The 26,461-nt window shown below is 43.4% G+C and overlaps 1 protein-coding gene across 2 annotated transcripts in view; it reads right to left on the bottom strand.

Annotated features, from left to right (window-relative positions):
- HACE1 (HECT domain and ankyrin repeat containing E3 ubiquitin protein ligase 1) overlaps positions 1 to 26,461 on the bottom strand; it is a 285,154-nt gene that overhangs the window by 40,014 nt on the left and 218,679 nt on the right. For both annotated transcript variants that reach the window (XM_086926665.1, XM_086926666.1), the window contains exon 22: positions 25,591 to 25,661. In XM_086926665.1, the coding sequence (XP_086782791.1) occupies positions 25,591 to 25,661 (71 nt within the window). The remainder of the gene's footprint in view (positions 1 to 25,590; positions 25,662 to 26,461) is intronic.

The following is a 26,461-nucleotide window of genomic DNA, read 5'->3' as shown; positions in this document are numbered from 1 at the left end:
TATTGTGGGCTTTGGGAGCTATAGAAATAGTTCATATTGATTAACTTAGCTTAATCGAGACTCGTGGACTACTTAAATGGCTTCCTGTAACCCTGCCTATGTGGAAAGTGACAAGAAATAATGTTCTTCAGAGGAATTAAATATAAGAGATGGGGAGGGGGGGGGGGGGGCTGGAGGGTGGACTCCTGCATTAAAATAGAGCTGTTCTCTAGCTACATCATTACAGTAGACCAGAGGAGAGATTCCGTGGCCAGGTGTAATTATTCTGGCTGGGTTACTCATCTAATGTGGGCAAAAAGAAGGGCTGCTATTGCTGTAATGTGATTTTAAGATCTCAATGACATTTTATTGAGAATGTAAATTGTACGGTTATGAATTGCACCCTGAGCTTGATGCAAGCAAAAAGATGGGCTTTTACTGGTACATTCTGTTGTAAGATTTTAAAATATTATTAGACTTTTATAAAAATTACTACTTTAATGTGATTCTTTTATTGTATTTTCGGTACAGGATGTTTCCTGGGAAATCTCAGGAATAATTGGACTAATTTACATTTTGTCAAATATGATCACTTGATGTCGCTAAACGTGTTCCTTCAGTGTTGAATTCATGTTGCTTACATGTGCTGTACGTTATATATCGTTCACTTTTATGGCTTAAGCCTAAATAAAGTTACTTTCAATGTACTGAAATAAAGCTGTTCTCTATCGACGTCATTACAGTAGACCAGAGGGGAGATTTCGGGGTCAGGTTTAATGGTTCTGCCTGGGTTACTTATCATCCCCTGAAAGTGGGCACTGGAAGTAAAATGGCCCTAGAAATACCTGGGTTCTTTACACGAGGATTCCCAAATCCTGTGGATATTTTCCATTTTCTCCGAGTAGTGGTTTTACTGGAAACGAAAAAGCACCTGATAAAATCGGCAAAGGTGTTCTCGGCCTATTAGATATGAATATGGCACCACCGGGTCACCCCGAATCTGCCAAAGCACCAACAGCGGTGTCCTTCAAGCCACTGTAAACAATAACCAATCAACATCTATATTGTCTTCCACATATTCTTTGAAGTTTTAACGATTTTAGATATGTAATGAACGTCTCATAATTTCAAAATCACTCTTCACACCTTTTGCTATTTGATCACTTTGTTAATATAACTTTGTTTCCTAATTATAGGCTAGCATGGCATGGTATAAACATTCAACAGACATACTCCAGAGGGTGGTGGTTCGTTCAATAAGAACAAAAAAAAATCAAATAGAAGCATCCTGGGGACAAAATGACTAGCCCAGGGCTGGCAGACCTCAACAATAATTAAACAGCTAGAGGCCTCAAATAAGACGTTGGTCTCAGAGAAACTATGCGACCTTCTCTTAGGAGATTAATTAAGATTTCTAATCATTTTACATACAGCTCTCCGCAGGCTCAAAAAATGAACGATGCTATCATAACAAATTGTTTCAGTTCCAAAAAAAGAAACGCCTCACCTGCAAGGGGAGGCTTTGGAAACCAAATTAGATATTCCGAATGAGTCACTGTCACTTGGGAAATGCACCAACCGTGCATGGTTTTGTATCAGAGTTTTGTGAAGTATGCGAATAGAAAATGTGACTACTCCATTAGACACATACTTCAAAGTAATCCCTAAATAACACAAAACACATTTTCTGTCGAGGCAGCAAAATAAAATGCTGCAGTAAAATGCTCAAACAATGGCAGGTAACCAAGCTACATAGAAGAAACAGCCACATAATCGTTTATGTAATTGGCAAGCTTCAATTTGAGTTTTATGATAGCAACTGTTGATCTATAATATTGTGCAGACTATTTACAAAAGCGACACCCACTATATAAAAAACTGTTCACAGATGTGCGGCACTTTAAAAAGCATATACTACAGTGTGTAAATACAGTGGCGGCTGGTGACATTTGAAAGTGGTGAGGCGTAAAACTTCCCATACTGCACTGTGGTGAGCAAGGGTATACACCAAGAGTGTGCCAACTATGTTCTAATTTAGGCTGTTGAGGGAACATAGTTGGAGTGCAGAAGACGGAGATCTATGCTCACAATAAAGAGCTGTTTAAATAGACTTGCCAATACGAGTCAGTATACCTCAAGTTAAGAAATTTGTTTGAAAAGAGTCCTAGGTCCACCTTGTTTGAAGACTGCGTATTTCAACGTAAATATTCAGTTTTTTTGTTGTTTTTTTTTACAAATTTGGATTCACGCCTATCACACTAATCACCATAAGCTGCACTGACTATATTTCAAAGTTTGCTGCAAAGTGGGAAACAATGTGCTTAATTTAACTTCGTACACATATTGATAGGGGCACAAAAATACCCATTATTTTTTTATAGGCAGCAAAACTGGCACTGCGCTGCAGTGTTTTCATTTTGCCCCATGTAAATATGACTACAACGAGCGGGGTGATTCATTTTTAATTATATTTTATTATTTTGTGTTCTCACAGTAGAGGGCACCTCATCTCCCTATACCAGTTGCTCTGACAGAACACACACGCTGATGTTAATTCAGTGATTGTCATATGACAACGAGTTTCGCACTGAGAAATCAAATTAAGGCTAAAATATAATTCACCGTGGCTATGCATAATGTGTAGTCCTTGCAAAGTGCGGGGGTTGCACGTTCCAGTTAACACACGGAGGGGGAACACTTGTAGCTGTGTTGATAGTGCCATTGGCAGCGCTGGCGGGGCAATGGGTGAAGCTAGCTGCAGTGGCCTACTGACGAGAGCCTGCAACTTGTTTTTGTTTTTATAAAATTAAGCACTGCCCACGCAGCTCTTCATATCCCCTCCTGCCCCCCTCCCAGCCCCAGAGAGGCCCGCACTGCCCTTCCCTCACAGCGATTACTGCCAGTCCCACCAACGCCCGCAAACACCCCTCCACTCAGGTCAAGCTAAGCACACAAACCTCGCATCTGACAATCAGTTCCCAGACTCTGCTTGTAACAAGCATTTACAATGCAATGGTCTCGGCATTATTAAATGTAGAGCTATTGGCATTGCCCATGACTTTTTTTTAATCATAAATAAATGGCATTGTCATTTACATTGCCAATAGTTTAATCGTTAAATAAATGGCATTTTCATTTACAATGCCAATAGCTTAATAGCTCGCAAATGCATGACCTATTGCATTTACGCCCACCCACACACCGACTACACAGACACACTACACACAGACTACACGCACACACAGACTACATGCACACACTACACGCACACACAGACTACATGCACACACTACACGCACACACAGACTACACGCACACACAGACTACACGCACACACAGACTACACGCACACACAGACTACACACACACACAGACTACACGCACACACAGACTACACGCACACACAGACTACACACACACACAGCCCACAGCTCTCACAGCCAACAGCCCACATGGGCTGGCAATGTGCCACTCTATCAGCCAGCCCAGTATGCTGATTCTATTGGCCTCAGAAGGATGAATGGCTGAATCCAGCAAGACACAGGACCGCTTGTGTCTCAGCTGTGTCTGGTGAAGAGAACAAAGAACAGGAGTATTCAGAGAGAGAAGGGAAGGAAGAGAAATACCGTAAAGTAGAAGGAAGGGAGAGAAAGAAGGGGAGAGGGAAGGAAGAGGGGGGACAAGTAGGAACGGAACGAAAAGAGAGAGGGAGGAAATGCAAGAAGCGGGCAGAAGATGAAACATGGGGGAATGAAGAAAAGAGGTAGCTAAGGAGAGAATGAGGAAAACGAGAAGTAGGGGCAGATAGAAGGACTGCTGGGCAGAGAAGAGAGCAGTATTAGCGAAAGCTGGGTGCCGCCTCGCCTCATATAGCGCTAGAGGTGCCAGAGGAGACAGATCCGCTCAGGGTCCCGCAGACACCCCGGAGATGTCGTACCAGTTGTCCGCTTGTCTGGTACGCATCTGCAGATTCAGATGTAAACCTTCATTAAGTGGCAGGAGCACACGGCTTCTGATTCATTCACCGGAGAAGTAAAACGCTCAGTTTTCTTTTACAGAATCCCCAAGGGGGCTAAAAAGCACCACGTCCAGGGCGAAAAGTGATTCTGACGGCGTGTCTCGCTCCCGGATTCCCAGATATAAACTCTCTTCACGTCTCTCACCCTCAGACTCGGGTTCCGCTGAATTCTCTGACGTCTTCATGAACTTGCCATATTGACTCAAAAGGTCATGAAAGGAACATTTTGTTTCCCCGCCCCGTTATTTTATGGACCTAAATTAAGCCTGCGCCCTCACCTCTGCTCTCAATTGCATGTATGAAAACACTGTACATAAAATAAAGGATACATCACACAGACTACACGCACACACAGACTACACGCACACACAGACTACACACACACACAGCCCACAGCTCTCACAGCCAACAGCACACATGGGCTGGCAATGTGCCACTCTATCAGCCAGCCCAGTATGATGATTCTATTGGCCTCAGAAGGATGAATGGCTGAATCCAGCAAGACACAGGACCGCTTGTGTCTCAGCTGTGTCTGGTGAAGATAACAAAGAACAGGAGTATTCAGAGAGAGAAGGGAAGGAAGAGAAATACCGTAAAGTAGAAGGAAGGGAGAGAAAGAAGGGGAGAGGGAAGGAAGAGGGGGACAAGTGATTCTGACGGCGTGTCTCGCTCCCGGATTCCCAGATATAAACTCTCTTCACGTCTCTCACCCTCAGACTCGGGTTCCGCTGAATTCTCCGACGTCTTCATGAACTTGCCATATTGACTCAAAAGGTCATGAAAGGAACATTTTGTTTCCCCGCCCCGTTATTTTATGGACCTAAATTAAGCCTGCGCCCTCACCTCTGCTCTCAATTGCATGTATGAAAACACTGTACATAAAATAAAGGATACATTTTTATTTAAATCACACCCAGCCGCTGATGAATGCGTGTGTGTTGGTGCTAGTCCTTTGCCTCCACACCGAGAGCAGAAAGCAACCGTCACTGCTCTGCATTAGCCGTCAACGCCGGCCCTCCCGCCCCAACTACCCCAGGGCCCCCGCCCCCCTTATATTCAGAGGGGCTTCGGGTGGCGAAAAAGAAAACAGGCAGCAGCGACCTCCGTTTCAGAATAATTACATCTGGCGTCTGTCCGCTTGAGAGTAACGGCTTCCTCCTTCATCAAAACTAATACGATTTTCTGTTTCACTCCCAGCCTAGCCTCTAAAAAAGTATTTAAACAAGACTCGCGCAGGGGGACGGGACACGCGGGGGGGCGGGGGACTGACGCGGGAGGGATGGGACTGACGCGGGGGGCGGGACTGGCGGGGGGGGGGGGGTGGGTTAAAAAATACATTAAAAAAAAAAAGAAAACTTACCTGACTGCCCGTGTCCTCGTCAGAGCAGAGGAAGCGGCTCTAGTGTGGGTGGAAAGCGGCAACATCACCTTACTCGGCGCCGGCTGGGCAACAATGGCTGCCTCAGAGCTTACGAAATTTTTCGGATTTGGGGGCGTGTTTTGCTGTCCTGAGTGACGGAGGACGTCACGAGCTAAAGAACAGCAAAACTTACGCCCCCAAATCCGAAAAAGACGTGGCTTGTTTTGAGTGACTCCCTTCTCTTCCAATGGCTGGCCTCTGTTTAGGAAGCCAGCCAATGGAAGCGAACGGAGCTGAGAGGCGGGTCTAAACTGCCCTACTATACAACATAAGATCTCTGTACATCCGGTTTTGCCTTCGGCAAACCGGATATACCTCGACCTAAAAATACCTCACAGCTCTCTGCCTGGCGGGAGTTCAACACTTGACTATTTCTCCTCATTCCACTCAAATCCTGGATCGGCTGCGTGGGCAGGAATGCAGTTTAAACGCAAATGTACAGCTATGCAAAATTAAGTAGCGCGATTTCTTCTTGTGTAATGCAGAGAGTAGATTAAGATACTCTCTCTCAGTCAGGCCGCCACCTCGCCGTGACCCTCGTCTTCTGACAGCCAATGTTACACCAGGGGCATGGAAAATAAAATATCCAGCTCTCAGAGGAGGGCAATCAGTCTTTGTGCTGGGTTCCAGCCTTTCAGCTCGAGTTGGGAGCTGCAAAGATTCACTCTTTGGGTAAATGTGGGATGCTAAAGGAGGGGGCGCGAAGGTTGTAACCTCATTACTGCGGAAAACAAAGGCACTATTCTGATAGTTTGCGTAACAACCTCTTTTTATATTCCTTCTTGTGTCTTGCAAACTAGGCTATCCCCGGCTTGTGATCTCTCATTCACATTTCTCCATCATATGGTTAAGCGCCATGATGCAGGACAGGACAAGAGCACCACTCTGGTCACTCTCGCACACCACCAAAACACTACCCAAATCACATCGCAAATAATCAAGCAGGAAGACTCCGTACATTTTTGTTATAATTAATGGCAGCCCCCCGAGCCCCAATTCAGCTCTCGATAACTTGCTATACTAAATGTAAGCCAACCTACTGCGCGCTCATTAGAAACTAAACAGCAGCAGGCGCCTTTCTTTTTCCAATTCCAGCAACTGTGTCCCAGAATAGAGCTGCCAAACTAATTCACAGCCAGCCACTCCCCTAACGTTCCCTCAGCCACACCCAATTAGAGAGCCTAATTCACGGAGGCGAAAGGCTTGCTTCAATTGTCACCACCCCCTGCACTGTGCGTCAACCCTGCCCATTATCGTGAATGGCGCTCCACTGACCGCGCCCTGGGCCACTTACTTAGCGTCCCTTTTGTAATCCATTTACTGCCGCTTTATGCAGCCACTCCCTAAAGGCTGACGTCACCAGCACTCACCTGCGTCCTCGCTTGTAGATCGAGGGCGAGGACTATTCCGAGGGCGAGGACTTTTCCTCGCCCAGCTTTGCACATGCGCAGCAGGAAGCCTCTTCGAGACGACGAGCACAAACAAAAAGATTTCACATAGTCTCACGGGGACGCCAAAGCAGAGACTGCTCCATGTTGTTTATTCTCTCTCCCTTCAGTTTTCCCCGATGCTGGTAGGTAGGGCAACGCCCCCTATCCCTTTAATACAAGCCGCCACTGTGTAAACCCACATAAAACAATTCAACTTTATATGGGACTTTGCTCGTAGTTTTATCAGCACTGCTCGTTTTATCAGTCTTGAATGACTGAAAGACAGACGATCCTGCTTGGATTCAACGCAGTGGACTGCAGGTTCAATAAATAGTTCTGCAATGAGTGCTTAACTCACCGAGATATCTTTTATGCAGGGCCAATGAAATTATGGGATTGTGCGGTGACTTTTACATAATTACAGATGTGCTACATTATCCATCATCTGCTGCATAATCTACAGATTTTAAGAACAAAAAAGTGTTTCTAGTTCAAACAGTTCAAAAGTTACGAAAAATGCAGCGGCACATGTGGAAGACCTTTTGCAAAGGTTGACTGGTTACCTTTCTGTCGCTTATTACCATATTTGGGTATTAAACTGGTACTAATGAGGTGTACCCCATACCCAGACAACGTTAACAAGTGTAAAAGGTACAAAATAATTACGTGATACTATAAAAAAAAAATCCCGCATTACGTTGCATAACTTGCCTTTTCTTGCCTCATAATTTACACTATCCTGTCGCACAATTTGACAGTCTCCTGCCACACAATTCCAGTGGCCCTGCTTATACGTTTTTTTTTTAGACGGGCTAGCAATGGTTTATCCCACAAACATGGACCCTCATGCAGATGATAAGAGGGCTTGAGACACCTGTATAACTTAACATTTGTATTTGTTAAGTGCAAGTTCACCTAGAAGGGTATCTTGGAATTGAATAACAGATGTTTATTTTACCCAACTCAATGGTACTCCTTTTATCAACCTCAGCAGGATGAAAGGCTGAGTGACCTGAAAGGATCTGAACCTGTGACCACGAGGTCACACACAGGCCCCTACAGTGGATTCATTAGTCCACTAAACCACCAGACTTGGCTCTAAATTACCCCGATCAGTATCTTTAGGATGGATGGGACCCCTCGATGTCTAGGACCGCCCTGCACCACAGGAGCTGCAGGGACTTCTGTTATGCCCCTGAGAATACATTTTTGCTAACAGTTTAACTCATTACCTAGTCCGAAACCCGCAAGTACATATATGTCCCTGCAGAGGCTAAAACTACTGCTAGTCGGGTAACTTGACGCTCCAACAAACCACAAATACAATAGGAACAGACGCACCAATCCTACTTGGACAGCGCTACTGTCCTAAAGAGATAATATCAAAGATATTGGACGAGAAGCCTCACTCACAACATTGTGGCGTACTCCATCATAATCAATTCCATCCTATCTTGGTAGAATATTACCACCTGGGTCGCCTCAACCTCAGCATGAGGAAGATCATAATAAATGGTAATGGATAGGAGAGGGACTCAGAGTATTTAGGTAAAACTACCTCAGTGTAAACCTAAAGGCAATAACCTTTATTTCAGGGTTACAATGGGCAGGGTTAAAAAAAAAAATTTGGGATGTGTTGGGGATATAATGTCTCAGTCAGGTTTATTTTTTACATGCTATCTCTATACACATATCACTCGAACAAAGCAAAATCTACTAGTATTCCTGAGAACCAAGCGCAAGTGCAGATGGGTCAGATGCTTCTCTATAGATCTGGCTCTACTACCGGACACAGTCGGTAAATGTAGACTGCTATACAGGATCTCTGCTCCCCTCAGGCCTGACACCTCTGTTCCTAATACTCTGCTCTCTGGGCCTCAACATGGTGTACTGCCCAAGAGCCTAGTCTGGGGCTGGCTGACAAGTGGATTAATTATTTAAACCTCAACATTGAAGGACTTCTATAGCCATCTGCCAAGTCCCCTCTCCAAGTCTTTTTTACTGTGTGGGGGAAGAGTGACTTGGCTGGGTTAAAATTGGGATGTTGGGTGATAACGGAGGTCAGCTCTAAATTTTGCTTAGCTAGCCCTGGTATGGTTTATATACTGGAATTAGGCAATATACCAAAAAATAAACAAAAGCAGGCTCGTGAGGTGCGGATCCATTTCTTGTGTAAGACAGAGTACACTGCCCAGAGGCCTTTCTCTCAAGGATTCTAATCCTGGCAAGGAGACTACATAAACCAACTCTACAGCTGTTAGAAATGGGGCCTCTTGTTTGAAGAGGCATACACCCTGTCCAAATAGGGACCACCACTCTAGTCAGGGTAAGTCAGATACATACTGAAAGATAACCTGTGCTCATCCTCTCGTGGCTTGGCACAAAGCAGTTAGGCTTATCTAAATAGGCAATGTGTAAAGCATTTGTGCAACACACAAAGACTCAACACCAGTTGAAAAAAATAGAAACTTTTATTAGTAAATCAAGACCAAAACCACAAAAAACCATTAAGGAGAAGTTGAGTTATGAATTTTTAAGACTAAAAAGAGTTCTAGCGCTTAGAAGTAATAAGCACCTATGGGGGTTATCTGGTCGCGCTGGACCGGGGTAAAGTCAATAGTTCAAGCTGACCAAGATGGAGCACAAGATGGCCGGGGACATAAGCCACACAGGCCTGGTGAACAGAGTACATAGATCATGCTCGCCTCAGTGAGATGCGGGTGCATACGAGTGATGCATCAATGTTGAGCCCGCAGTCAAAGTGATGCGTTGATTTTCTCCACTCAGTCCTGGCGATGCGTCTGGTCCATTGAGCTTAGCGCCGGTTGCAAGTGCGACTCCCCGAAGGTGATACGTCGGGTTAATCCACGCTGGAGGGATGATGTGTTTATCTCAACGCAGTGGTGACGTGCATTGGTTCTGAAACCGGTGGTTACAGAAGCGAAGCAGTGGTTACAGATGTGAGGCAGCAGTTCCAGATGCAATGCAGTGGTTTTGAGTGCAATACGCCAACGTTACTCCGTAATAGGGCTGATGTGCTGGCTTTGCTACATACAGAGTGGAGATAGCTCAATTTATCTGGGTCAATTTAAGTGAACCAGGCAAAGGAGAGGAGTAGAGACTTTGATAGCCCTGAGTCTCAAGCAACATGAGGCAAGCCAACAAGCCCTTGGAGATCACTTCGATGCAAGGAAGAGTCCATTTCTCCCAACAGGGTCATAGAGCAGCAGTGTTGTACAAGAGAAAATCAGCCAACCAGGTCAGCAGTCCAGCAGAGTGGCAGCCCTTAATGCAGCTTTTCTGAAAACATCCAGTTGTTGGTCCAGAAGTATCTGATTTGGCGGGGTCAAGCCCCAGTACTTATACCCAGTTGGGCCTTTGAAGTGGGGGTGATTTCAAAGAAGGGTCTTTGAAGTGCACAGAAAACTTTTTTTCCCAGCCCTGACTCCAGGCTATCAGCAGGGGGTAATCAGCCCTTTGTGTGTGGAATGGGTAGTGCCTATTTAGGTGTGTCAGCCCATACCTCCCTTCCTGCCCAGGAAGAGCCATCACAATTCAGATGAGTACTCAACCACACTTAACTGTCCTGTGTTTGTGGCTGTTGAGGGAATGCACAACATGTAGCTGTCACCTACCCCAGACGTGTATTGGAGGCAGCCTGGAGGCACACAACTATAGGAGCAGGGACATGTCCACTTTCTTAAAGTGGCATTTCAAAAATAGTAATGGTAAATCTAACTTTCCCAGTAACGAGCATTTGTCATTATCATTACAAAGATATAAAACTTGATACAGATACTCCATTACAGCTTTAAAATGTATTAAGGAATTCCCAATATTAACCTATGAAAGGAGTAGGCCTCAAAGTAGTAAAAAACAAATGTAGCTATTTCTCACTACCAGAACTTGCAAAACTTCAATGTAAATGTCCTACCTTTTACTTACATGGCACCCTGCCTTACAGGTTACCTAGGTCTGACCTTAGGGGTGACATATGTGTAATAAAAGGGGAGTCGAAGGCTTGGCAAAAAGACAAAATGCCAAGTCGAAGTGGCAGGCCTGAGACATGTTTGAAAGGCTTCTTGTGTTGGAAGGAACAATCAGTGCTGCAGGCCCACTAGTAGCATTTAAATTACAGGCCCTGGGTATATGGTATACCACTTTACAAGGGACTTGCAAGTAAACTAAATATGTAAATTGTGCATAAACTAATGTTACAATGTTTAGGGGAGAAGCACATGCATTTTAGCACTGGCCAGCAGGGATAAAGTGCTCAGAGTCCCAAGGCCAACAAAAACATTCAGCAAAAACAGGAGGTAAGCAGGTACGTTTGGGGGAAGACCACCCTAAATATAACAGGTCTAAATAGTGAAGAGGTGCTTTGAATCAGTGTTGAAGTAAAGAACATATTGGTATGAGCAGAGTAAATATAATGTAACCTAATCATTTGCTAACATCCATAAGTCTTGCCTTTCGATTAGTGAAAAGCACACTGAGCCATGAGCAGGATGAGGCATAGCTTGATGTGAGTGTAGGAGTTGTGTGGCTTCAAAGGTAGCATCATTTCGGCTCCATAACAGACACAGAGTGGAGTTGACATCAGTTTCATCTGTTCTTGGTTCCACCTCCCTCCTATACTTACCTCCCACCACCCACATAGGTTAAAGACACAGGAAAAAAAAGCATGAAATGATTAAATTATACTAAACAATGACATTCTTGTTATCTCGTAGAGGAGCGATGGAAGGGCACTGAGAGATCTGCAGGACCTGTAACTCTCATTAGTAAGGTTACCTTCCAACAGATTAAGTCTTCCAGTTTCCCTATCTTAATCAATCTCATAGTGTCCTTAACACCTTGACTGCTACAGCAATTCCCCTCCTGTGCTGGAAGTTCCTATATTCCATGGATCATGACGAGCTCAGCTCGTCATGAGCACACAAGCAGTGTACTAGATGACGAGCTGAGCTCGTCATGAGCATGGAAGGGGTTAAGGGAGCTGGGATGAGGATAAACTGTTCCCTCCAACAGCATCCATGCTATATTGATTTGGAAAAATACTGAACATCTACTAGAATAGACGGCCTCTTAAAAGGGCATCCTGTTGCTAATAGGGGACCCATCAACTCTGAACAACACTCCTAGGTCAATAATGCTATACTTTATAGTTCTGCGCCTAGGTTAAAGCTTACAAGTTTTGGAGTGAGCAGCCGGCCTTTTCTCTGAGACACTAGGTTGTCCTATACTGCAAGTGGATATGCAGGAGAGCTGATTAGTTGCAGCAGGTCTGAGTGACTCTGGCGCATCTGGAGCAACAGGGATCAAATGGCCTGTACAGCCAAATCTTCTGTTGTACCATCTGCAGGTGCATGAGACACAGGAGCGAATATGTCCATAGTAGAGCCACAACATCACCCAATGAGTCTTTTTAGTAACTGTAGAGAACAAAGTGGTATATGCAAAGAACTCCCCGGCTCTGGAAAATCTGACCTAAATCTTTTTCAACAGCCCCTTTTTGTGATTCATAGAGGACCAATTGCTATAAAGATCTCCCATTATAATCTCATTTCAAGCTAGAAGACCTGCTGAAAAACTAATCCCTTGGTCAATGGACGACTTCCAAAGTTTCATTCAGTCCCTGCAAATGAAACTGGAAGCCACTCTCCTTTGCGTGTTTCATAGAAAATGATTCTAGTGTGGAACACCAGAATCTTAATTTGATTTCCCTAAATCTCTCGAAAGAATACCTTCAATGCATGATTTTCTCATCTCCGGAAGATGATGTGTTATCTGTTCTCTTAGGACACCACAGATCAATGAGTATAGGTGCCCGTCTTGAGCGTGCCAGCCCTACAGTGGTATGTCTGTACCACAGTCAGCTGCTGCCACAGAAGCCTGAAAGGTTGCCCCATGAGAAAATTTTAAATGTTATAAGCAAGGCATGATATATTTACAATGTCTTGAAACACAAGAAATAAGGTATGCAGTATTAAACTTTATATGCACAGTTTTGGCAATGAAGAAAAGATACGAATTAGTGTCATGATTTTTATTTGCAAGTTCATTTATTACTGAGTTGACATGCGATATGACCTGATTTTAAATATCTTGTCTCAGCTATTCATATTTGACAAATTATTTTTGTATGTACACGTTGATGGTATTCTGATCTGAACTTTTATGTTTTAAGGTAACTTTTATGGTGTTTTTCTGAATAAGGTTGATTGACTGACCGATTTAAAGGGCACATCCAACACTGCTGCAATTGTACCAGCAAAGGCTGCAGCTGGATCTAATCTCTCAGATGACCTTGAAAGTAGGTGCAATGATCCTGCAGGGTCTGCTAGAGTGGTTTCATCTGCAATTTTTATATCATATCTGAAATTCTGCAATTTGTTTCTATTGGGTGAAATTAGTAGCTGCCAAGAGTCGAAAATCCCCAATTCAAACCGTGCCCTATTAGTTTTGAATAAGGCAGGATTATGGTTTGTTTAACCCAAGTGCAGAATCCGTGGGTCTATCTCCTTTCACTTTGGAAGCTATTCTGCTGCTCATCCCTTCACTGGGGATCTGTGAATCCACTTTTCCACGGAATTGGAGGTGGGACTGAAGAAGGGGAATGTGGACTTCACTTCTATCTACACCTCTTCCTCAGAAGGGGAGAAAATGGTGCGCGTAGCCTTTTCTGTATGGAAAGGTTTGAATGAGGAAGCTAAATCCACAGCTCTATAAGCACGGATGCTCTGTTTGAATTCCTTCAGTGGGCTTTCTGCCTTCTCCCAAAACAGGTTTTGCCATTAAAAAAGTCAATAGCTCATCCCAGAGCATTCAGTTGTACACATTAACGCTTGCCTCCTCTCCACCCAAAACTGGATAAAATCTAAATAATCGGGTTTGCTTGGCCTTCATTCTAGCACATGTGTCGTTTTGCAGTAGGTCTGAGAAGGCTTTTCGAAATATCACCAATAGGGTAGGTGTAACCAGCACAGCTACTTCCCACAGCACCTGAATGAATCTGGGATGGGAGGAATATTGCATATGATTCACCTAATGCCAAATGGCTTGGGCAAAGTTCTCACAACTTAGAATCCAGCTGTTTTGACTCTTCATACGGAAAAGTAGTCGGATTTGTGCTCTGCTTCATTTAATGCGTTGACGTTTGTACAGCAAGTATTTTTGTTCTCAGAAGGGCTGACAAACAAGCCAAATAGGACCGTGAAAATTATTTTTTTTCATTGTCGCTCTAGTAACTACAGGAGCGGACTGTTTTTTTTTCCCCAGGCTTATTGTACTTAGTAATATCACTTCCGGTGGTTGTGTTCCTTCCAGCGAGCGAAAATTTTCAAATTAGGCTGATCTAAATGCAATGTTGTCAATTTGACAGCTTTCATGTTTAACCCGTAGGCTGCTTCGAACGTTCTGCGCCAGTGCTGAACGGTAGAAAAACGGGGGGGCCACGTCAGCCACAGCTACAGAGGTAGTGCTCGCGACAACCGTTGGCCGACGGCAGCAGCCAATGGGTTAAACTTCCTGCATACTATGCATGTTCCACGGTCCTCCATGATGACTAAAATTGTGATTTTATAGCTACATCAATTGAGGATGGCATTTGGATGCTGGAAATTGAAATAAGTACATTCTTTTGCCAAAAAATTGTCCTCGCTGCCCTCATCATCATCATCCTCTCCCTTTGAGGTCTGCGCTGAAATATTAAGGCTTCCATGTGGGAGCAAAATAGGTGTTGAAACCAACTAAAAGTCTCTTGCCTCAAAACAGGGATCTTAGTGATTTAATACTCTGTTTAGCTCTTGTAGTCTTTGAAGTCAATCCTGAAGTCCAGAAGGGCTTAACGGTGGTAATGATACAAACAACGCCAACATAAGCGTTAACGAAGCCACTTTTCGAAGTTTCAAGAGCCGAAGTAGAGACCTGCTTCAGAAGTGACCCTCTTGTAAGCAGCAGTACCACTACAGACTTTGATAGTGAACATGCCTGGGGAGGGAGAGATATCCCCAGCACCGCTGTGCTACACAGATTGCACCAAAGGGGTCATTCTAATTGCGATGGCGGTAACAGGTGAGCTACAGAGTTGATTGGCAAAGATAGCCAGGATGGAACTCTTTTAGGGCTTTGATCTGACTAGCAGCTTTTCCAATATGTACAAAACTCACATAAGAGATCAGTTGAAGAGGAGAATAATTCAGACGACGTGGAAATATTTTCCTTAGGCTTTTTGCACATAATTCCATGGTGTGAAGAGGAACGTAAAGGTCCTCGTTGTGCTCTATATGCAGTCTCTCACAAGAGTGGCTTCTCGACAAGATCTGAGAAGAGACTATGAAAAGATTTAGGATTATAACCTTCACCCAGGCCCGGGGAAGTTAAACTTCTCCTTCTCTAAAGTTCTGACACTGAATCTGGGCACAAAAACAGGAGGAGGTGTAATGTGACTTACCGAAACACTACAGGAAGTCAGGAAGAGGGTCTGTATTAACCCAACGCTGTTGGTGTCAAGAAACACAGGGCTTGAAGAGCGAAAATGTGATAGAGGACATATGACTTTTTTATACATAAAGACAGAAATGTTGCAAAAACAACTGAGAAACTCCAGATTCTTTGCCTATGAAGGCGTGGGGAAAAAAAGGAACTGATATCACAGGAACTTCTTTGAGTGCTGCAATGTTGCTTCCTGTAAAGGCGCGTGAACTTGTTCACTGATGTTATAGCCTTTCACTATGTATTCTTAGTAACAAAATAAAACGAAATCTGCATCTAGTCCGTTGGCGAAGAAGGTTCCAGTAAGGAATCTGTGGGGGTAGGCATCCATCAGAAACAATTTTGTGCGTTGAGCCTAATGCAATAGTATTTGCACTTTATAAACATTGAAAAGAAAGGCTGTTAGTCATGGGTACTGTTTGTTATAACTTAAAATTGGAGTTGCGAACTTTGCGGTAAAGGTAATTTAAACAGAGATATAGTCAAACCATAATGGCTCTGCTAATTTCAGAAACCTGGATAGGTAGGTAAATGAGGAGCTCCCCAGCAATGCCTCCTTCCTACTCCTACTCGGCTGGTGTTAATACAGGAAATATTTTATCTCTTAGAGAAGAAACTTTATGAATGGTCAGACAGCTAATAATGTGGAGAGGGACAGGAGGCAGTATCTTCCATATCTTGTTCCCTCCTGCTACCAAGAGCCTGTACCCACAAGAAACAACACACACACACATCCAAACGACAACTTGTTTTATGCAACCAAAGCAGCACAGATAAGCAATGTAGATGCGCTTCTTGATTCACTAAGAGTCGGAAAATAGGCAAGTTAAGCAATGTAGATGCGCTTCTTGATTCACTAAGAGTCGGAAAATAGGCAAGTTAACAACCTATAATATGCAAAACAACTCAAAAATACCTTGAACATCAACTAACACACCAATAGCTCATTCAAACAGATGTTTCCAACCAGCTTAGAGTTGGACTAGAACACAATATCCGAATAAATCATCACAGTATGGCAGAAACCCTGATCTGTGATGGAAACCTCAAAATGGCATGGAAGAACCCCAAACAACAGAGAGCACTACAAAGACATACGAATGCCATACTATGAGCTATACAAATTGCATTAACAGAGCATAGCATACATGTAATCTGTAAGTCAAAGGTTTCTGCTCTCGAGAGAAATCTGCAGTAGGTTGAGATGACTAAAGCAGAGATTTGAATGGAAACTTTAGTTTGCAGGTTGTAGTTACAGTGAGAATAATCAAAGGGTTAATGCAATTCCCTCAGAGATCTGAAAATAACTTTTAGATCAAGCGTTTTCATCCTAATTAGAACTACCTCTGGGCTAATCAGACCCCCCAGGATATAGCGGCATGGATTAGCAAATTTAGCGGCACAAATATGGAAATTTAGCGGCAATTTTGCAGCATTTTATTTGACCATTTTTCATACAACAAACACAGATATCTTAGTTTTTTTTTAGTTATTTAACAACATGAAGCTGTGTATGTATACGAATGTAAGCATTCCTCCATAGAAACACTCTTGATTGTGGGTTTAAGTAATTCCCTTTTCCTACAGCTTGACAGTTACACAAAATTAATGTCCAGAATGTAGTGGTAAAGCTCTGGTTTAGGGGTTACTTTTTGTTAAAACCTCCTGAACTCTTACTTGCAGTGGTATGGCACACTAAAGGGTAAAAATGTACTGTGACTTTCTTGATCCTCATTCACCTCTCTGGTAATCATTTAAATTGCTCTGCTTATCAGTGGTGGAACGAAACCTGAGGGGTCCGGCCTATAAGGTACTTGGCCCCCGCTCCAGACTTATTCAGCTCTCTGGGCAGAATACTCTGCTGAAGGTGCCCCTGCAGCTCGGGGCCCCCACCGCACTGCGGGGATGTGATGGCCTGTGTTACGCCACTGCTGCTTATTCTGTAGGGGATCCATCAGACGTTTTACGGCACGGTCAAAGTGGGCAATTGCCCAGGGCCCACACCTTTCAAGGGGGCCAGGGTACAGTGACTGGTACAGTCAGAAGTTGCGTCACAGCACTGCGCATAAACCGACCATTTTTAATATAATTAATGTAATTGTCACAGCTTTCAAAACAATGCACGTCGTAGGAACCTGAACAGAAATGGATATCCCAGTGAGAATCAGAGAGAGAGAGTCACGTTGATGCATGTTCAGTGTACTATTTTAGCAAATATGAATGTGTTAAATAAGCCTTTCTAAAGACCATATGTTTGATATTTTTGTACAAAGTAAAAGTGTTCCTCATTCTACCAAACGTTACTCTTTCGATTCAATTACACCCCAACTTGTTAATTGCTTTTCACACAGTACTGCACATTTTTGCCTTTTCAAAGCTCCTTTAATTATAGGAATTTCCATAAATCATTGGTACTTATTTTATAAAATTCTCAAGGGTTACAGGCGTGGTCGATCTGCTGAGCTTTAGTCAAATTACCTGCAGGTTATCCATATGTTCACCAACAGACGCTTGCAGAAACCCACTGTGCTATCTGCGATGTATCCGGCTGTGTATTCCAGTTAAATACGTGCAAATGATTTATGGTTTCTATTTAAATCACTGGCTTCCTGAGAGTTTTTCTACACTCAGCAACAATTGTTTGAAAATAACGAAGGAATTGCCATTTGTTAAATAAAAATGTAAAAAGGAAACTAAAATTCATTAGATGCCAATACCCAGTTTTTAAGAAGAAACTTTCATTAAGAGTAATATTCTTCATAGCCGTTTATTTGAGAACAAGCTCCAACCAACGTCATAGGGTCTTATTATGACTATAGCCGTCTACCGAGGCGATGCCCTTTCTTTACCATATAGACCCTCGGCTCCAGGGGAGAGGGCGGCGCCTCGCCCCAGTCACCGGGAGGGTCTCCAGCGGGGAGCCAGAGGCAGGAGGGGCACTTCAAAGCCAGTCACAGTGAGCTGCTAATGCCCCATTTAAGCCCGGAAAGTGATTCTTTAGTGCAGGGGTCTCCAAACCGGTCCTGGAGGGCCGGATCCATGCCAGATTTTTAAAATTACTACATGTATCTCAATGGGGATATCCAAAACATCTGGTATGGATCCGGCCCTCCAGGACCGGTTTGGAGAACCCTGCTTTAGTGCTTCTGTGTCTTTCCCGTCCGCAACAATAAACAACGTAAGTGGCCCCAGACCCCCCAGGATATAGTGGCTTTTGTCAAAATGCCGCGATTTCTACAAAAGTGCCGATTTCGCGGCAAATCGCGAAATCGCGATATCCTGGAGGGTCTGGCTAATGCATCTACAGCAGGGAGGACTGTGCAGCCTGTAGTCACTAGTTTTTTATTATTTTATTTGAGAAGTTTTATATAGCGCTTACCTGACCGGAGGGTATCGGAGCGCTTTACATCAGTTACAGAGCAGGACAAAACATAATACAATGATGAGGAAAATCCCGTAATAAAAATACTAATAGGTGACAAAGAGTTCAGTTTCGTGGTCTAGCTGGCGTAGCTGAGAAGTCGATTTCAGCGCACCGACTCCTCCTATCGGTTCACTAGGGATTGATCAAGGAACAGGATTTTGAGCTGACTTTTGAATTTAGCAAAGAAGAGAATAGTTCTGATGTGAGGGGGAATAGAGATCCAGATTTTGGGCACATTTCCAGCAAAGGACCTGGCCGCGGTTTTTTGTTTTCGAGCTTTCAGCTGGATGAGTAGTAGGTTGTTTGAGCTTCTGAGGTTCCTGTTCTGACCTGCTTTTTTGAGTTTGGCAGAAAGGGATTCGGCTATGCCGGTGTGTAGGGCTTTGTGTGTGAGGCAGGCTGTTCTGAAGTTCACCCGCATTTCAACTGGGAGCCATTTGAGTTCTCAGAGTGCAGGTGAGATGTGATCATATTTCTTGATTCCGGTGCCCATTCTGGCAGCCGCTTGGGAGTAGTTTTAAGAGGCGCAAGATGCGATTTCGGTATTCCTGTGAGGACCGCATTTCCATAATCTAATCTTGACAGCATCAATGATTGGGTGGCTTGTTTGAGATCTTTGGGCGGGATGAAAGGTTTTATTTTGTTCAATAACTTCAGGTTGAGAAAGGCTCTCTTAGCTGAGTTCTTAATATGTTTGGTCATGTCAAGTTTCGGGTCTAGCGTGATGCTTAGTGATTTAACAGAGTCGGCCAGGGTGAGGTTTCCATTGACCGCATTGATAGCTTTTAGCCAATCAACCATTTGGGGGTTCTGTACTTTGTTCGATATGAGGAGTAATTGCTGTTGGAAAGGGAGGGGCTATTGAAGACCAGTGAGTGCTCGATCTTGGAGATCTTGTCATTGAAGAAGTTGGCGAAGTCGTCGCAAAGTTCTTTGGATGCCTGCACGGAGGACGTGGCAGGTTTGGAGGTTTATTGTCTGAGGATGTTAAAGAGCTCCTTGGGTCTGTTCTTTGCGTTGTCCTGTGTGGAGCTGAAAAAAGTGGATTTTTTGTACTTGATGTGAATGTTGTACTTCTTCAGGACTGTCCTGAGTTGATTGCGGTGGATACTAGTAGGATTGTTCCTGAAGCGTCTTTCTGAGGCTCTTAATTGTCTCCTTTCTTCGTTGATGTCTGAATCAAACCATGATCTGGAAGGAATAGCTCTGCTTTTTTTTTCTTTCAGGGGTGCTAGTTGATCAAGCAAGACCACCATATTCGAATTGTAAAGCGAGGTGAGATCTGTTGTGGAGAGGTGTTCGTTGCTGCTGGGGAGGCGCAAGCTTAGCCTTTCTTTCATGGCGCCAAGGGGAATCTTGGTGAGATTTGTAGACCATTTGGGTGGGTCTTGTGCGGGTGGCAAGAGTAGCACTCTTTGGTTGATGTGGAATAAGATCATGTGGTGATTCAACCAGTCCACAGGTAGAATGCAGTCGATCATGATTGCGTCTCGATGATCGATGATGGTATACAAAGTTGCTCCTTTGTTGTGAGTTTCCTCTAAACAGTGTTGGGATAGATTATTGTCACATAGAAGATTGTTTAGAGTTTGAATTAGCGTGTTGTTCGATTTGTTCCAGCGTAGGTTAATGTCACCAAGGATTAGGTTGTTAGCGTCTCCGGGTGCGCAATGTGCAATCAGTTCGGATAAGTGTTCCCCGAATGTGGAAGTGTTACCTGGTGGGTGACAGAGAAGGTGACAGAATATTGAACTATTGTCTTTAGTCTTGATGTTGACAGCAAGGCATTCAAAGGAGCTATATATACACAAGTCCATTTCAACGATGTTGATGTAACCCTTGTGAATGATAGCTACACCTCCACCTCGTTGATCTTTCCTATCTTTGTTGATTATAGTAAAACCTGGGGGCACAAGCATATCTAAGCAAGGTGGGGAGATCTCATTTAGCCAAGTCTCCGTGATGAAAGCAATGTGTATGTCTTGAGAGAGGATGGCTTATGCTAATTCTGTTGGATATTTAGAGGCTGGTCTGCAGTTAATGAGCATAGAGTTGGTGGAGAGCCCTTTTTTGCTGAGATTCTTTTCAGGTGGGGCCCTAGTTATTGTGGTGAGGATGAGCGGGGGTCTAGAGTTTTTAGTGGGGGGTAGTCTCTTCTGAAACCTGTGATCACTTGAATTTTGGATTTAGGGGAGGCTGTGGGAGGGGAGTTGTATGTGGAGGCTAGATAGACTGCTTCTTTTGTGCACATTGAGGCTATGGTTCTAGTAGGTCTTTGTGCCTGGGTCTCGTCCTCCTTTCTTAGGATACTCGGTACCTGGGACGCGGGGGCTTTAGTTCCTATGTGACTCTGCGACAAGATCTCTACCTCAATTCAAGTAGGACTCTGTAACCGGCTCATGTGGGTGGTTGAGGCCCCGATAGGGTGTTTTAGAGGGTTTACGTTGGTCAGTGTAGGAGCCCTAGGTCGGGATTGCTGGGGCTTTTGGGCTTTGTCTAGGGTAGTTAGGATTTCATTTAGGCCCAGGAATATTATTTCTAATTGACTTTCTAAGAGGGTCAGACGGTGCGCCATGTTTTCTGGGGTTGGGGAGAGGAAGTCTACGCTCGGGCAGTCTCGTGGGGTGGGGGTAAGACGGTGTTATGGTGTGTCTTGCTGTTTGCTTTTCATCCTGGTGAAATAGTCGACTGCAAGGATGGTGCTGATCACACAAGCTCTGTATCACATGAGTCACACATTAGACGAACCAAAAAAACAGCATACATTCACAAATATTTTTGCAGCCAAGACCATTTAAACTCTGCTGTTCCTTAGGCCCAGAATGCTGTCCACCTTGCACCATTCCCTGCCTACACAGAGCTCAATAGTATGCTTTCCCAATAGATCCCTTGCATATAGCCTCTCCTCACTGCCACTAGCTCAGCATCTCTGAATCTGCCACCTGCTGGACACCTGGTCATCCTCAAGGTTTAGCTTTTTAAAGCACAACTAACAACCCAGGGATTTTAACTCCGATCCTGGCGAGAGCTTGTAATGCTGCCTCCTATTGATGTGTGCCAGTCAGGGCTCGAGTCGGGGGTACATGCGGGTGGAGGGCGTCCACCCACTACTTTCACAGGGTGAACGCCGTCCACCCTGTCAAGAAGTTGGGCCCCACCAAATAATGTGTTGAACTCGTCCCGTTGTAATTTCCAAACACCGGAACACTTTCAGCAGCGCCTGCAAGTTGTCTGTTTTCTAACAAGCAACAACGTGCAGGCGGGTTGGGGGCTTTCTTATTTTAGACTCTGACCCCTTCACAAAGGCTGAATCTGAGGGGTCATCAGGCCTCGTTTTGTTAATCTCCTGGCTGGGAGCAGTCAGGAGCTTCCCACCTAGAAGCAAATGCAGCAGAGGGGAAACAAAGGTTGGCACTTCACAGATACTTAAGAGGGCAGCTTTTCACTTTGTTCAGGCTCTGTTTACTAAATATGCATGCACTGTAAGAATGCCAGATGTGTTGGTCTCTCCCAGTATTTTCACAAAATAAATGTAATTTATATAGCGCTTACAACACTGAGGAGGCATTGAAATAATTTAAGTACCACTATGTTTTCATATATAGAGCTACTCGTCCCAAAGCAGAAAGTCAGAGCACTTTACATCAAACATTTGTAATAAAGTTGTGGCTTGTGATGCCACTTCCTATGATGTCAATTCCTGTGATGCCACATGTAATGTCATGCGCTGTTGTGTCATGATGTCACACGTCGTCATGTCACGTGCCATGTCACTTGCATACTGCCCAACTAGGTTAGTCCCCCCACTACTTTTTTTTGGGACTTATGCCCTGGTGCCAGGAGAGCCCTATGAAATGCTATGATGTACCTCACAGGAAAAGAGATGACCAGGCCTTTGTGTGCTCAACAAGGAAAGATGTGGCCAATGAAAATTAGAAAGCATGCCATGATAATCTGAAACTACAACTGATATGGCCACTCGCATGTATCTCTTTTACCTCTCTGAACAGCATCTGGAAGCAATTAAGAAATGCACTGGACAAGGAAAAAAAGAAAATGAATACCACTGATGTGTTTTCACTAAACAGTTAATGCCCTGTAACAGATTATGCGGATCTTCTTGCACACATTAGCCCGCAGCCCTACTCGCGCGAGAATTTCCCCATAAAGATGCTTGTACATCCTATTTAGCCTCGGAGCCTTGAATTTCCTAGAAGGAAGCAGCCCTGCTATAATTTAGCTACTGAAGCACAGGCCTGGCTTGTCTTCTGTGTGGGAAAGGAAATCCAATTGTGAAATGTACTTTGAAATTTTGTTATTTTATGGACCGTGAGGCAGAGATGGGACTTGTTTTATCTTGTCGATGCTATATATGTTAGATCTCAACCGCACTTGGGAGGAAATGTTCAAGGTTATCTAAATTGGATAGTCGAGAGGAGTATTTCACAATAACAAAGTACCTAAACTATGCCACAGATCGATGAATGGGGATCCAATGGCAATGGCAGACAGAGAAAAACGCTGTTTGTGTACTATATACAATCTTTATTGTCCCATGAACTTCGGACATCTATTTTCGAGGCGGTAGCTGGAGCAAGAGATGAAACGGATGGCTGGGGGTGATTTTACAGCACCAGTTAGAAACTCACGGTGATATTATACAGCTCAGTTTTTTTTATATTCATTTATTCTATTTAGAACTTTAGAATTAAAAGTAAGGAAGGAACTGGTGCTCAATCGTCATTTCTTGTAACGTGTATGCATCTTCTGAGATAGCATTTAAACACGTTTTCAGCCATGCTTATGCGCTTTTCATAACTTTCGTATAAATCAAAAAAAAAAAAAAAGAAAAGAAAAAAGAAAATACTCGTTGACACTTAGAAAGCAGCTATAGTGCTAACAATAATTATTGCTTGCTCTAGAACTATGCCTAGGCAGTCTCCTGTTAATTATCAGTTTGGGGATCTCTTAAATTGGCTTACAATAAAGACATACAACATCATTTGGGAAAAGATCTGTGGCCACGGTGTGACACTGAAGGGCCGTAGTTTAAAGAAGACAAGCGGAGGAAGAAGAAACAAGAACGCCAGTGGCGAGACTCAAGAATAGAGAAAAAAAGATGGGATGCAAGGGGGAGAGAACCAGGGCGAGTATAGGGAGTAAGACAGTGAGAAACAATGGAAGAAAAGCCAGGGAAGGACCTAACGTGGAGTCACAGAAAAGTGGAGAGAGAGTTGATGCAAAGAAAAAGAAAAAAAATTGAAAAAGACTAAATGATGGAAGAGGGGATAACAGATGCAAACAGGTACCCTAGAGAGAGACTAGGGAAAATGAACAGAAGATTGAAAATAAGGAAAGAGAAAGGGAAAAAATGGAGAAGATGAAGATATTAAAAATTATAACAAGAACATAAGAAGGCTTAAGGAAGGTGTGGCAAGAAGTAGAATTGAAACCTGGAACTAATAAACGGATACTTTTAATAATTGTTCTTTTTCCTTCATTAAGATGCGTTCATCAAAAAGCGTTTCAATGAAAAGGTTTATTTAGTCACTCTGTTCAGATGCACAATATTTAGACTAATCAGGACAACAGGGGTTTAGATGAGTGGCCAAATGAAGAACCATGGAGGCAAAGAACAAGCAACAGCTGACCCAATGGTTGGCCAAATTCCTGTTTGGTCAGTGAGCTTATGGTCTGCTGAGGGGTGGAACAGAAGCCCCAGACTACCTTTGGTTGCTCCTGCTGTATTGGACCCCAGCTCATGCAACAATGTCAGAGTTATGGAGGTGATCTTTAGGAGTCCGGCTGCATTTTCTATCATTTACATGTCTTGCCTGCAACCACTAAAAAATCCTTATAACCGCACTGGGATGGAAAAATGTCAGGCTGCTCCTCCATATGCTAGGTGTTCAAAACAACTACATGATTCAATATATTAGAAGCTTAGACACAAAAATGAACAATGAGAACATATTTAAACGGGGGAGGAGTTGGCCTAATGGCTAGGGCGGTCAAACTCGAATCTGGGGAACTGGATTTGTGTCTCGGCAATGACTCGGAACATCCTGTGATTCTGGGCACATCACTTAATCTCCCCTTGACTAACAAAAATGAATGTGTCCTCATGTAATGCAACTGGTTCTATGTAAAGCGCTCTGATAACTGATTCGGGTCAAGTTTGCGCTATATAAAACTGCATAAAATAAAGTAAGCTTCACAACCACTCCATTTCAAATACGCCACTTTTCGCATACGCTATTTCAAATCAAAGGTAAGATGGTTCGTATTTCAAAACTAACCGAAAGCTAGAGACAAATCCAACGCCCTGGGACCTGCTTGATCACAAAAAGTGTTTCTTGTGGGACAGATTGTGATTGCGAGACAAGCAGAAAAACTGTGCACACAGACCTCTGCATGTAAACCCACTATCTGGTTGAAGGCATTGGTGTATGAATTCTTAAAATAACTGTTAGAGGATTTGTGTACATGACCTTCATCTATGACATTTGAAGATGTATCCATCTTTGGTTCGTAACATATGAACAGTAAATATTTTAGAAGTATTTCCGGTTAATTTAAAGTTTGTGAGATATTTATTCCTGCATCACACTGCTGTTAAATCCAACCAATTTCACCCGTTTGCTATTAACTGAATTAAAAGAAAAAATAACGCATGCACTACTGACACACTGAAATATTTTGTGTTATAAAAATAGTAATTTTGACATTCCTCATATCCCACTAAAGCAACTTCACAAAAGTATACCTAAGAATCAGGTACACGACCATTTAGTCAGAAACGTGGATACAATTTATTCCTCACCTTCCAGTAACAAACTGTAGCAGCAAAATTCGCTCTTCAGGAGTTATTTCTTGGACAACTTCCCAGAACCACTAGGGAAAAAAAGAGAATGGTATATCATGTTAGACTAAAAACAAATGCGGATTAAAAACGATGCATTTCAGTTTTCTTCAATTTTCGCTCAGACAACGTAATTTTCTTCACTACTGTTTCAGCAAGTTACATTTTCCTTTGAGCAGAGCAGCTGAAAAAGAGACAACTGAAAGAAGTTTCTGAGAAAGCTGGTATGTGTGAACACAGTTCAGCAGTTCTACCACAACCGCCACATTTTTAGCTCCGATGTTAGCCAAGACCTTTTGATTTAAAAAATATATATACGCACAATATACTTATTTAAAGGGGATTTCAGCCAGCTGTCTTCACCCATTGGTCTATTTGTGTGTCATTCATACTTTGCTTCCGCCCACTACGGAATGGGGCAGGGGGGCAGCCCACTTCAGCCACTGAATAACTTCACTTTGGATGACTGCATTTTGCTCTATCAAAAAGAACATACCGCACACAAAGCTAGTTCCCTTCTCTGCCAATGTTTTTGTTCTAATTTATTACTTCGATGTTCTCTTTGTGTTTAGAGTTTGATGTGAAAGCAAGACACTTTATACCAGTAAGCCAGGTGATGGCACAAGTCACATTCCACACTACATAAGCTCCAGTCTCTGGCCAATGCTGTTGTAAATTCCTTTCGAAGAATCCTTTAACTGACTGCTGGTATTTCACAGCATATCAGATTCTGTTCTTTTGAAACTGTTCTGTATTGAATTGTTGAAAGATTAGGTATTATACGTGTGAAATAATAAGCAGGCAATTCTTCAAAACAGGTCATTCTGGGCTC

The sequence above is a fragment of the Lissotriton vulgaris genome, chromosome 6, assembly GCF_964263255.1.
Source record: "Lissotriton vulgaris chromosome 6, aLisVul1.2, whole genome shotgun sequence".
Taxonomy (NCBI): Eukaryota; Metazoa; Chordata; class Amphibia; order Caudata; family Salamandridae; genus Lissotriton; species Lissotriton vulgaris.
The sequence above is the reverse complement of the archived record's forward strand: the minus strand, read 5'-3'. Positions and strand labels throughout refer to the sequence as shown.